This window comes from Oncorhynchus clarkii, chromosome 33 (genome assembly GCF_045791955.1).
Source record: "Oncorhynchus clarkii lewisi isolate Uvic-CL-2024 chromosome 33, UVic_Ocla_1.0, whole genome shotgun sequence".
NCBI classification, from domain to species: domain Eukaryota; kingdom Metazoa; phylum Chordata; class Actinopteri; order Salmoniformes; family Salmonidae; genus Oncorhynchus; species Oncorhynchus clarkii.
In genome coordinates, this window is record NC_092179.1 from 27,302,903 (window position 1) to 27,316,476 (window position 13,574).

General features: G+C 45.2%; 1 protein-coding gene across 5 annotated transcripts in view; it reads right to left on the reverse strand.

Annotated features, from left to right (window-relative positions):
- LOC139392699 (oxysterol-binding protein-related protein 8-like) overlaps positions 1-13,574 on the reverse strand; it is a 151,755-nt gene that overhangs the window by 25,823 nt on the left and 112,358 nt on the right. For all 5 annotated transcript variants that reach the window (XM_071140874.1, XM_071140872.1, XM_071140871.1 and 2 more), the window contains 4 exons: positions 8,214-8,284; positions 2,377-2,457; positions 1,537-1,638; positions 1,062-1,265 (listed from right to left, as the gene is read on the reverse strand). In XM_071140874.1, coding sequence (XP_070996975.1) covers positions 1,062-1,265; positions 1,537-1,638; positions 2,377-2,457; positions 8,214-8,284 — 458 coding nt within the window. The remainder of the gene's footprint in view (positions 1-1,061; positions 1,266-1,536; positions 1,639-2,376; positions 2,458-8,213; positions 8,285-13,574) is intronic.

A 13,574-nucleotide genomic window follows, 5' to 3' on the forward strand; every position in this document is an offset into this window, starting at 1 on the left:
GGGAATTGTAACTGGCTCGTTTCAGCTTATTTCTTGATACCATATCTTGTTTTGAGGTGTTTTGACTGATTTCATGGCAATGCTAATAGGGCACAAATGTGCTATCTAGCTAAACAACAACTTTAACAATATATATGAGAGACAAGTGCTCGTTTTGCAAATGTATTTGTTCTCAATAAACACTGGAGCTGAACTATAGTTAACATGTGGTCAACAATCTAATCCAACCCGTCTGTTTGTCCCATAGTTGTGCAGGCGACCCTTTTGTTTCTAAACAACCAACCCCTCTATTGGTGGTTGGAAATAACATGAACATTTTCCATGAAAACATGTGGAGCCTCGAAAATAGAATATGAATTTAGAACAAAGTCAAAAACAAACATTAAGCTGTTAGCTAGACAAGTTGTTGTACTAAGAAGTTTTGTGGTTGGAATTACAGTATGTATTTAGTTGGAGAATTTAGATGTGAGCCAGCAACTTTTGAAAGACTGGTTTTGTTTGGACAAACAAAACACGGTTGCTTAGCAACACGATACACACAGGATACAAACTCGGCAACAGGATACAAACTCGGGTAGCTGTAAAAAGGATGGAATCAGGATCAAGAGAAAATGATTGAATGTTCACAAGTGAAGATGGCAGAAAGGCCATGGAGTAGGGAGTGGATTAGCTAAAGAGAGCGGTACTCAGGTTAGTCAGTTAATGTCTGAACAAAAATGTACTTAGGCAGTATTATACCAGAGTATTATACCAGTGTGCAGACAGATTTCTGTTTTTGTTCTACATTATCCTGTCTGATCCAGCATTTGGGACAAGGGGCTTTTACAGATGTGCACATACCACTCCATTAGATGAAATGATGTCTCCCTTACCTAAAGGCCATTGTGCAGGTCTGACTAGAAACTCTATCGCTCTCCATCTTATCATCATTATTATCTGAAGTTGTGGAAGCCATCGCCCAACAGATCACCTTGAATTAGTTGTTGTTGTTTTTAAAAGAGACTTTGAGACGCTGTTCTAATGAAAAGCTCTATATAAAATAAATGTACTATTTTTATTACCTTGACTGCCCAGATGGACTGCTCCAGCGGGTGGAAGAGTTTGAAACAGAAGCCGTCCTTCTTTGAGGGTCTCTCGATGAGCTCGCAGGCGTTGAGCAGCACCGTGCCCACCCACTGGCCGTTCTTATGGGTCTTGTAGATGAGAAGAACCCCCGGCTTCAGCACACACCACAGCTTGGTCCAGCTCTTCAGAGTACCCCGGATCTGAGGAGCAGACACGTGGCCAAACACAGACACTCAGACATAAAATACACCAAATATCATCATGTCAAATAAACTATGTTAAAATATATATTTATTTTGTTGGAAACTTCTATCAACAAGGGCACTTGTGAAAATTCTGGAGAAACTTCAATAGATTATAGCAGATTCTTATGGCTTTATAGTTTGTTGCATGTAAAGTAATATTCAAGTAATTGCAGCACATGGCCCACGTTGTGTACAGTCCAGAAACAAGAAGCAGGGCAAGTCGAACCTTGAGCCAGTCAGCCATGACAATAACAGAGGGGTCTGTGATGGTGCTGAGGAGCTCCTTGGTGGCTCTCTTCTTCTCCTCACGGTAGTTCTTCTTCTGTACCTGCAGGGGCCACACACAAACATCACGCTACAGTGTTTCCCCTAGCTGTACCTGGAGAGGCCACACACAAACATCACGCTACAGTGTTTCCCCTAGCTGTACCTGCAGGGGCCACACACAAACATCACGGTACAGTGTTTCCCCTAGCTGTACCTGCAGGGGCCACACACAAATATCACACTACAGTGTTTCCCCTAGCTGTACCTGCAGGGGCCACACACAAACATCACGTTACAGTATTTCCCCTAGCTGTACCTGCAGGGGCCACACACAAACATCACGCTACACAGTGTTTCCCCTAGCTGTACCTGCAGGGGCCACACACAAACATCACGCTACAGTATTTCCCCTAGCTGTACCTGCAGGGGCCACACATAAACATCACGCTACAGTATTTCCCCTAGCTGTACCTGCAGGGGCCACACATAAACATCACGCTACAGTGTTTCCCCTAGCTGTACCTGCAGGTGCCACACACAAACATCACGCTACACAGTGTTTCCCCTAGCTGTACCTGCAGGGGCTACACATAAACATCACGCTACAGTGTTTCCCCTAGCTGTACCTGCAGGGGCCACACACAAACATCATGCTACAGTGTTTCCCCTAATGTCTAGAGTCCTGTCCAGGGGTTGTACTTCTACATCAAGCTGCCTCACGCAACAGAAACAGGGCCGTTCTGACAAGCTACTTACTATAAGATCATCCTTAGGCTGGTCTCTGCTGTAAGTCTCTTACCTTGAGCGACTCCTTCTTGGTGAGCTTGTTACCGGACGACGAGACATCCTTGTCAGAGCCATTGTAGAGCTTGGACTCTGACTGTAGAGACATGGAGGAGGAAGTGAGCGTATAGTCAGCTGGGAATGGCTCACTAGTACCCTTCTAACCTGAGACAAACAGTTTCCATCTGGTGACACTAGGACAGACGTCTTACTGTATTACTGGATGTGATGAGCATGTGGGGAGCTGTCTGGCCCAAACTGGGGAGCTGTCTGGCCCAAACTGAGGTGGGTGGATGCTACACATTGGCGGTTGGATGAGGTGAGTTACCCCTCTTACTATGTAAAGCACTTTGAGTCCCTGAGAAATCATTATTCCCATCCAATAGACTGCTGTATTAGAGTTGTCTGGGCGCCACTCAAACTTCAGCACCAGTCTGATTGATTTACCCAATCATACTAGGTACACACACACACTCATCTGGTGTCTGGAGGCACCCTTGGCGTTTTTGGCTTCTGAGGTGAATGTCAAAGGAGCCTTGAGAGTATCCTGACACCTGGAAGACAACAACAGGCCTCCGATACCACCATGATAACAGCCCCCAATGGAAGTCCTGCAATAGTAATAGCAGCCTCAGTTGAGGCTACGACGAACAACGCTGTGGGCCTTACCTTATGCCCTGCTCAGCCTGTCAAGCCCTTTGTTTAGTCCTGCGCTAGCTTGGCTAACGCTAACCAAGGAGCTGGATTCTACACAGGCATGACTCTTAGCTGAAGCCAGGGCCTAATAGAGTTCCATTAGCAGAGAGTAGACAGAGAGAGCAGGGGGAGAGCTTCATGAGGCAGGGCCACTTAACGGCTCAGAAAAAACCTGGTAGGTAGAGGAGAGGGGGGGGGGGAGCAGAGGACTGGAGTAAAGAGGAGAGAGCAGAGGACTGGAGTAAAGAGGAGAGGACTAGGGTAAAGAGGAGAGGAGAAGACTGGGGTAAAGAAGAGAGGAGAGGACTGGAGTAAAGAGGAGAGGACTGGAGGAAAGAGCAGAGGACTGGAGTAAAGAGCAGAGGACTGGAGTAAAGAGGAGAGGACTGGAGTAAAGAGAAGAGGACTGGAGTAAATAGGAGAGAGCAGAGGACTGGAGTAAAGAGGAGAGGAGAAGACTGGAGTAAAGAGGAGAGGACTGGAGCAAAGAGGAGAGAGCAGAGGACTGGAGTAAAGAAGAGAGGACTGGAGTAAGGAGGGGAGAGCAGAGGACTGGAGTAAAGAGGGGAGAGCAGAGGACTGGAGTAAAGAGGAGAGGACTAGGGTAAAGAGGAGAGGAGAAGACTGGGGTAAAGAGGAGAGGACTATGGTAAAGAGGAGAGGAGAAGCCTGGGGAAAAGAGAAGAGGACTAGGGTAAAGAGGAGAGGAGAAGACTGGGGTAAAGAGGAGTGGACTAGGGTAAAGAGGAGAGGAGAAGCCTGGGGTAAAGAAGAGAGGAGAGGACTGGAGTAAAGAGGAGAGGACTGGAGTAAAGAGGAGAGGACTGGAGTAAAGAGCAGAGGACTGGAGTAAAGAGGAGAGGACTGGAGTAAAGAGCAGAGGACTGGAGTAAAGAGCAGAGGACTGGAGTAAAGAGCAGAGGACTGGAGTAAAGAGGAGAGGACTAGGGTAAAGAGGAGAGGAGAAGCCTGGGGTAAAGAAGAGAGGAGAGGACTGGAGTAAAGAGGAGAGGACTGGAGTAAAGAGGAGAGGACTGGAGTAAAGAGGAGAGGACTGGAGTAAAGAGGAGAGGACTGGAGTAAAGAGGAGAGGACTGGAGTAAAGAGCAGAGGACTGGAGTAAAGAGCAGAGGACTGGAGTAAAGAGCAGAGGACTGGAGTAAAGAGGAGAGGACTGGAGTAAATAGGAGAGGAGAAGCCTGGGGTAAAGAAGAAAGGAGAGTACTGGAGTAAAGAGGAGAGGACTGGAGTAAAGAGGAGAGGACTGGAGTAAAGAGGAGAGGACTGGAGTAAAGAGGAGAGGACTGGAGTAAAGAGCAGAGGACTGGAGTAAAGAGGAGAGGACTGGAGTAAAGAGCAGAGGACTGGAGTAAAGAGCAGAGGACTGGAGTAAAGAGGAGAGGACTGGAGTAAAGAGGAGAGGACTGGAGTAAAGAGGAGAGGACTGGAGTAAAGAGGAGAGGACTGGAGTAAAGAGCAGAGGACTGGAGTAAAGAGGAGAGGAGAGGACTGGAGTGAGTAAAGAGGAGAGGAGAGGACTGGAGTAAAGAGGAGAGGAGAAGCCTGGGGTAAAGAAGAGAGGAGAGGACTGGAGTAAAGAGGAGAGGACTGGAGTAAAGAGGAGAGGACTGGAGTAAAGAGGAGAGGACTGGAGTAAAGAGCAGAGGACTGGAGTAAAGAGCAGAGGACTGGAGTAAAGAGGAGAGGACTGGAGTAAAGAGGAGAGGACTGGAGTAAAGAGGAGAGGACTGGAGTAAAGAGGAGAGGACTGGAGTAAAGAGCAGAGGACTGGATTAAAGAGGAGAGGACTGGAGTAAAGAGCAGAAGACTGGAGTAAAGAGGAGAGGACTGGAGTAAAGAGGAGAGGACTGGAGTAAAGAGCAGAGGACTGGAGTAAAGAGCAGAGGACTGGAGTAAAGAGCGGAGGACTGGAGTAAAGAGCAGAGGACTGGAGTAAATAGGAGAGGTCTAGAGTAAAGAGCAGAGGACTGGAGTAAAGAGGAGAGGACTGGAGTAAAGAGGAGAGGACTGGGGTAAAGAGGAGAGGACTGGAGTAAAGAGCAGAGGACTGGAGTAAAGAGGAGAGGACTGGAGTAAAGAGGAGAGGACTGGAGTAAAGAGGAGAGGACTGGAGTAAAGAGGAAAGGACTGGAGTAAAGAGCAGAGGACTGGAGTAAAGAGGAGAGGACTGGAGTAAAGAGGAGAGGACTGGAGTAAAGAGGAGAGGACTGGAGTAAAGAGCGGAGGACTGGAGTAAATAGGAGAGGACTGGAGTAAAGAGGAGAGGACTGGAGTAAAGAGCAGAGGACTGGAGTAAAGAGGAGAGGAGAAGACTGGGGTAAAGAAGAGAGGAGAGGACTGGAGTAAAGAGGAGAGGACTGGAGTAAAGAGGAGAGGACTGGAGTAAAGAGCAGAGGACTGGAGTAAAGAGGAGAGGACTGGATTATATAGTAGAGGACTGGAGTAAAGAGGAGAGGACTGGAGTAAAGAGGAGAGGACTGGAGTAAAGAGGAGAGGACTGGAGTAAAGAGGACTGGAGTAAAGAGGACTGGAGTAAAGAGGAGAGGACTGGAGTAAAGAGGAGAGGACTGGAGTAAAGAGGACTGGAGTAAAGAGCAGAGGACTGGAGTAAAGAGGAGAGGACTGGAGTAAAGAGGAGAGGACTGGAGTAAAGAGGAGAGGACTGGAGTAAAGAGCGGAGGACTGGAGTAAAGAGGACTGGAGTAAAGAGCAGAGGACTGGAGTAAAGAGGAGAGGACTGGAGTAAAGAGGAGAGGACTGGAGTAAAGAGGAGAGGACTGGAGTAAAGAGCGGAGGACTGGAGTAAAGAGGAGAGGACTGGAGTAAAGAGCGGAGGACTGGAGTAAAGAGCAGAGGACTGGAGTAAAGAGGAGAGGACTGGAGTAAAGAGGAGAGGACTGGAGTAAAGAGCAGAGGACTGGAGTAAAGAGCAGAGGACTGGAGTAAAGAGGAGAGGACTGGAGTAAAGAGGAGAGGACTGGAGTAAAGAGGAGAGGACTGGAGTAAAGAGGAGCGGACTGGAGTAAAGAGCAGAGGACTGGATTAAAGAGGAGAGGACTGGAGTAAAGAGCAGAAGACTGGAGTAAAGAGGAGAGGACTGGAGTAAAGAGGAGAGGACTGGAGTAAAGAGCAGAGGACTGGAGTAAAGAGCAGAGGACTGGAGTAAAGAGCGGAGGACTGGAGTAAAGAGCAGAGGACTGGAGTAAATAGGAGAGGTCTAGAGTAAAGAGCAGAGGACTGGAGTAAAGAGGAGAGGACTGGAGTAAAGAGGAGAGGACTGGGGTAAAGAGGAGAGGACTGGAGTAAAGAGCAGAGGACTGGAGTAAAGAGGAGAGGACTGGAGTAAAGAGGAGAGGACTGGAGTAAAGAGGAGAGGACTGGAGTAAAGAGGAAAGGACTGGAGTAAAGAGCAGAGGACTGGAGTAAAGAGGAGAGGACTGGAGTAAAGAGGAGAGGACTGGAGTAAAGAGGAGAGGACTGGAGTAAAGAGCAGAGGACTGGAGTAAATAGGAGAGGACTGGAGTAAAGAGGAGAGGACTGGAGTAAAGAGCAGAGGACTGGAGTAAAGAGGAGAGGAGAAGACTGGGGTAAAGAAGAGAGGAGAGGACTGGAGTAAAGAGGAGAGGACTGGAGTAAAGAGGAGAGGACTGGAGTAAAGAGGAGAGGACTGGAGTAAAGAGGAGAGGACTGGAGTAAAGAGGAGAGGACTGGAGTAAAGAGGAGAGGACTGGAGTAAAGAGGAGAGGACTGGAGTAAAGAGGACTGGAGTAAAGAGGACTGGAGTAAAGAGGACTGGAGTAAAGAGGACTGGAGTAAAGAGGAGAGGACTGGAGTAAAGAGGAGAGGACTGGAGTAAAGAGGACTGGAGTAAAGAGCAGAGGACTGGAGTAAAGAGGAGAGGACTGGAGTAAAGAGGAGAGGACTGGAGTAAAGAGGAGAGGACTGGAGTAAAGAGCGGAGGACTGGAGTAAAGAGCAGAGGACTGGAGTAAAGAGGACTGGAGTAAAGAGCAGAGGACTGGAGTAAAGAGGAGAGGACTGGAGTAAAGAGGAGAGGACTGGAGTAAAGAGGAGAGGACTGGAGTAAAGAGCGGAGGACTGGAGTAAAGAGGAGAGGACTGGAGTAAAGAGCGGAGGACTGGAGTAAAGAGCAGAGGACTGGAGTAAAGAGGAGAGGACTGGAGTAAAGAGGAGAGGACTGGAGTAAAGAGGAGAGGACTGGAGTAAAGAGGAGAGGACTGGAGTAAAGAGCAGAGGACTGGAGTAAAGAGGAGAGGACTGGAGTAAAGAGCAGAGGACTGGAGTAAAGAGCAGAGGACTGGAGTAAAGAGGAGAGGACTGGAGTAAAGAGGAGAGGACTGGAGTAAAGAGGAGAGGACTGGAGTAAAGAGCAGAGGACTGGAGTAAAGAGCAGAGGACTGGAGTAAAGAGGAGAGGACTGGAGTAAAGAGGAGAGGACTGGGATTTATGTATATATTTATGCTGTCACTGTTTTATTATTGGAAAAACAGAACAGCCGCTGCCTATAGAACAAATATACCGCTGTAGCGTGGGTTCAAATCCAGCCCACTGCTATTTCAGCACACTGTCCTCTCTCTCTCTCCTATTCAACGGAACCACCAACCAGGATTTCTATAAAACCTTGGATGTTTGGGAAAGTAACCAGAATTTTGCAACCCTAGGCCTTAGTTTCATTGGAAGTTGAACAGTGGGTTCTGTTGAGGAAGGCCTGGAATGGTTGGGTTTCTGTTTTTGATGATGGTTTGATGTACATGTGATTAATTATGAATGAAGCTCACAGCCGTGGCGAGGTTGAAATTGTTGGCTTGTTCTTTTACAGTAACTCTCTTAATCTCTGGTCTCATTAGGACTATGTCTTACATACTGAAATGGGTTTCATCAGCACCCTCCCTTCCTCCTCTCCTCTCCTCTTCTACTTGCTCATAAAGAGTTGATGGTAAAGCATGATGCTTTAATGGTTGGGGACTTTGGCCAAAGAAATAAAGTCGATTTCAAAGGTTTCTGCTTCAGAGTGAGTGTATGGGTATGTTTTCTGTCCTTGTACATCCTGTAAAGAGAGAAAGGAGAGGAGAGCTGTGAGAGGAGAGGAAGTCTGGGGTGTATTTTTGGACCGTACCTTGCTCTTGGATATGGAGTGAGACGAGTCCTCTTTCGGAGGAAGGGAATCTTCTTTCCCCCGGTCGAAACCTGAAAAGAGAGAAACCAATCAGCCCAAATGCCCTCCATGTATCCCTGAGGCACTGAAATGGTGTAGGGTGAAGTTGCCCCTAGACGCTGATCTTGGGTCAGTTTTGCATTTTCCCCACTAATGGTTAAGGTTCGGATTGGTGAAGGGGAAACTGATCCTAGATCTGTACCTAAGGGAAAACTTTACCCCAGAGCCACCTAACACCGTCCGTCAGCAAGGTCAGACTAAATGGAGAGTCCCTTCCAGCAAGCCAACCACAGCTGAGCTCCTCCTTTAAATCCCAGTGGCTGTTGTGAGAGAACAGCAGCAGTCCCCTGTGTACAGGCCCTGCTCTTTACCAAAAGGCTCCAGTCCCTCTGAATATTTAATGACCAGTGCCTCCATCCTCACAGCCCATTTTGTAATGAGCGCAGAGTCAGGAAGGACAGACACAGAGGCACACAGTTATAGACTGATAATATCATTTGGATTAGTGATGTGGGACAAAATGTATAGTTACATATCACAATATTATTTTGGATGATACATCAACATTTGACTCAAAGTAGCACTACTACTTTGAAAAGTATAATTTTTTCATCATATAGCTTGTTCTCCATCTTCTTTTGAAATAGTGAGCTAACATGCCAACATGTTTTCAGTACTTTCATTTCCCTGACCAATCGAAACATTGTAGAATAATAGTGAAGACATCAAAACTGAATGAACACATATGGAATCATGTAGTAACCAAAAAATGGTTAAACAAATCAAAATATATTTTATTTTTGAGATTCTTCAAATAGCCACACTCTTGGCATTCTCTCAACCAGCTTCACCTGGAATGCTTTTCCAACAGTCTTGAAGAAATTCCCACATATGTTGAGCACTAATCCGACTAATCCCAAACCATCTCAATTTGGTTGAGGTCGGGGGATTGTGGAGTCCAGGTCATCTGATACAGCCCTCCATCACTCTCCTTCTTGGTAAAATAGCCCTTAACCAGCCTGAAGGTGTGTTGAGTCATTGTCCTGTTGAAAAACAAATGATAGTCCCACTATGCGCAAACCAGATGGGATGGCGTATCCCCACACCATAACACCTCCTCCTTAATGCTTTACGTTGGGAAATTCACATGCAGAGATCATCCATTCATCCACACTGAATCTCACAAAGACACGGCGGTTGGAAGCAAAAAGCTCCAATTTGGACTCATCAGCCCAAAGGACAGATTTCCACCGGTCTAATGTCCATCGCTAGTGTTTCTTGGCCCAAGCAAGTCTCTTCTTATTATTGGTGTCCTTTAGTAGTGATTTCTTTGCAGCAATTTGATCATGAATGCCTGATTCACACAGTCTCCTCTGAACAGTTGATATTGAGATGTGTCTGTTACATTTATTTGGGGTGCAATTTCTTAGGCTGGTAACTCTAATGAACTTATCCTCTGCAGCAGAGGTAACTCTGTGTCGATCATTCCTATGGCGATTCTCATGAGAGCCAGTTTCATCATAGCGCTTGATTGTTTTTGAGACTGCACTTGAAGAAACTGACAAAGTTTTTGAAATTTCCCGTATTAACTGATCTTCATATCTTAAAGTAATGCTGGACTATCATTTCTCTTCGCTTATTTGAGCTGTTCTTGCCATAATATGGACTTGGTCTTATAGCAAATAGGGCTATCTTCTGTAACCCCCCTACCTTGTCACAACTGATTGGCTCAAACGCATTAAAAAGGAAATACATTACACAAATTATATTTCAAGAAGACACACCTGTTAATTGAAATGCATTCCAGGTGATTACCTCATGAAGCTGGTTGAGAGAATGCCAAGAGTATGCAAAGCTGTCATCAAGGCAAAGGGTGGCTACTTTGAAGAATCTCAAACAAATCAAAATACATTTTATATTTAACACTTTTTTTGGTTACCACATGATTCCATATGTGTTATTACATAGTTTTGATGTCTTCACTATTACTCTACAATGTAGAAAACAATAAAATAAAGAAAAACCCTTTGAATAAGGAGGTGTTCTCGAACCTTTGACCGGTAGTGTATTTGCACATAAGTATCAAATCAAATGCACCAAATACAATTGGTGTAGACTTTATAGTGAAATACTTGCTTACGAACCTTTCCCGTAGATGCAGAGTTAAAAAATGATAATAATAATAATAAAGACATACAAAAGAATGGAGCTACATACAGGAAGTACCAGATCAATGTGGAGTTATATACAGGAAGTACCAGTACCAGATCAATGAGGAGTTATATACAGGGAGTACCAGTACCAGATCAATGTGGAGTTATATACAGGGAGTACCAGTACCAGATCAATGTGGAGTTACAGTGCCTTGCGAAAGTATTCGGCCCCCTTGAACTTTGCGACCTTTCGCCACATTTCAGGCTTCAAACATAAACATATAAAACTGTATTTTTTTGTGAAGAATCAACAACAAGTGGGACACAATCATGAAGTGGAACGACATTTATTGGATATTTTACTTTGGATATTTTACTTATACTTTTTTAACAAATCAAAAACTGAAAAATTGGGCGTGCAAAATTATTCAGCCCCTTTACTTTCAGTGCAGCAAACTCTCTCCAGAAGTTCAGTGAGGATCTCTGAATGATCCAATGTTGACCTAAATGACTAATGATGATAAATACAATCCGTCTGTGTGTAATCAAGTCTCTGTATAAATGCACCTGCACTGTGATAGTCTCAGAGGTCCGTTAAAAGCGCAGAGAGCATCATGAAGAACAAGGAACACACCAGGCAGGTCCGAGATACTGTTGTGAAGAAGTTTAAAGCCGGATTTGGATACAAAAATATTTCCCAAGCTTTAAACATCCCAAGGAGCACTGTGCAAGCGATAATATTGAAATGGAAGGAGTATCAGACCACTGCAAATCTACCAAGACCTGGCCGTCCCTCTAAACTTTCAGCTCATACAAGGAGAAGACTGATCAGAGATGCAGCCAAGAGGCCCATGATCACTCTGGATGAACTGCAGAGATCTACAGCTGAGGTGGGAGACTCTGTCCATAGGACAACAATCAGTCGTATATTGCACAAATATGGCCTTTATGGAAGAGTGGCAAGAAGAAAGCCATTTCTTAAAGATATCCATAAAAAGTGTAGTTTAAAGTTTGCCACAAGCCACCTGGGAGACACACCAAACATGTGGAAGAAGGTGCTCTGGTCAGATGAAACCAAAATTGAACTTTTTGGCAACAATGCAAAACGTTATGTTTGGCGTAAAAGCAACACAGCTGAACACACCATCCCCACTGTCAAACATGGTGGTGGCAGCATCATGGTTTGGGCCTGCTTTTCTTCAGCAGGGACAGGGAAGATGGTTAAAATTGATGGGAAGATGGATGGAGCCAAATACAGGACCATTCTGGAAGAAAACCTGATGGAATCTGCAAAAGACCTGAGACTGGGACGGAGATTTGTCTTCCAACAAGACAATGATCCAAAACATAAAGCAAAATCTACAATGGAATGGTTCAAAAATAAACATATCCAGGTGTTAGAATGGCCAAGTCAAAGTCCAGACCTGAATCCAATCGAGAATCTGTGGAAAGAACTGAAAACTGCTGTTCACAAATGCTTTCCATCCAACCTCACTGAGTTCGAGCTGTTTTGCAAGGAGGAATAGGAAAAAATGTCAGTCTCTCGATGTGCAAAACTGATAGAGACATACCCCAAGCGACTTACAGCTGTAATCGCAGCAAAAGGTGGCGCTACAAAGTATTAACTTAAGGGGGCTGAATAATTTTGCACGCCCAATTTTTCAGTTTTTGATTTGTTAAAAAAGTTTGAAATATCCAATAAATGTCATTCCACTTCATGATTGTGTCCCACTTGTTGTTGATTCTTCACAAAAAAATACAGTTTTATATCTTTATGTTTGAAGCCTGAAATGTGGCAAAAGGTCGCAAAGTTCAAGGGGGCCGAATACGCAAGGCACTGTTTATACAGGGAGTACCAGATCAATGTGGAGTTATATACAGGAAGTACCAGTACTAGATCAATGTGGAGTTATATACAGGGAGTAACAGTACCAGATCAATGTGGAGCTATATACAGGGAGTACCAGTACCAGATCAATGTGGAGCTATATACAGGGAGTACCAGATCAATGTGGAGTTATATACAGGAAGTACCAGTACCAGATCAATGTGGAGTTATATACAGGGAGTACCAGTACCAGATCAATGTGGAGCTATATACAGGGAGTACCAGTACCAAATCAATGTGGAGCTATATACAGGGAGTACCAGTACCAGATCAATGTGGAGTTATATACAGGAAGTACCAGTACCAGATCAATGTGGAGTTATATACAGGGAGTATCAGATCAATGTGGAGTTATATACAGGAAGTACCAGTACCAGATCAATGTGGAGTTATATACAGGGAGTACCAGTACCAGATCAATGTGGAGCTACACACAGGGAGTACCAGTACCAGATCAATGTGGAGCTATATACAGGGAGTACCAGTACCAGATCAATGTGGAGCTATATACAGGAAGTACCAGTACCAGATCAATGTGGAGCTATATACAGGGAGTACCAGTACCAGATCAATGTGGAGCTATATACAGGGAGTACCAGCACCAGATCAATGTGGAGCTATATACAGGGAGAACCAGTACCAGATCAATGTGGAGCTATATACAGGGAGTACCAGTACCAGATCAATGTGGAGCTATATACAGGGAGTACCAGTACCAGATCAATGTGGAGCTATTTACAGGGAGTACCAGCACCAGATCAATGTGGAGCTATATACAGGGAGTACCAGTACCAGATCAATGTGGAGCTATATACAGGGAGTACCAGTACCATATCAATGTGGAGCTATATACAGGGAGTACCAGTACCAGATCAATGTGCAGATGTAGGAGATATTTGGTATAGTGATAACATTGTATCGTGAGGTCAGTTCCCAGCCCTAGTTTGGTTTTATGAGTCAGATAGTCAGGCTAAGTCCCAAATCACACCCTATTCCCTACACACTATATACAGGGTACCAGATTTTAGGATGCAGATGGTACACACAGCGACATGACGCCCACAGGAGACAGGCTTCACCAAGTCCACAAGATACATTGGCATTTGGAAAGTTACGGTACTTTCAGAGATGACATGGGATTTCTCTGTCAAGGTGCTAAACACCTGGCCCTGATAATAGAACCTTATAGCCCACTAATTCTAATCCAGGTTCCCACTAATGCTCCCACTAAGATGAAAGTAGGGGAAGTTCAACTGTGTTCACCACATGTGTGAGTTCAAT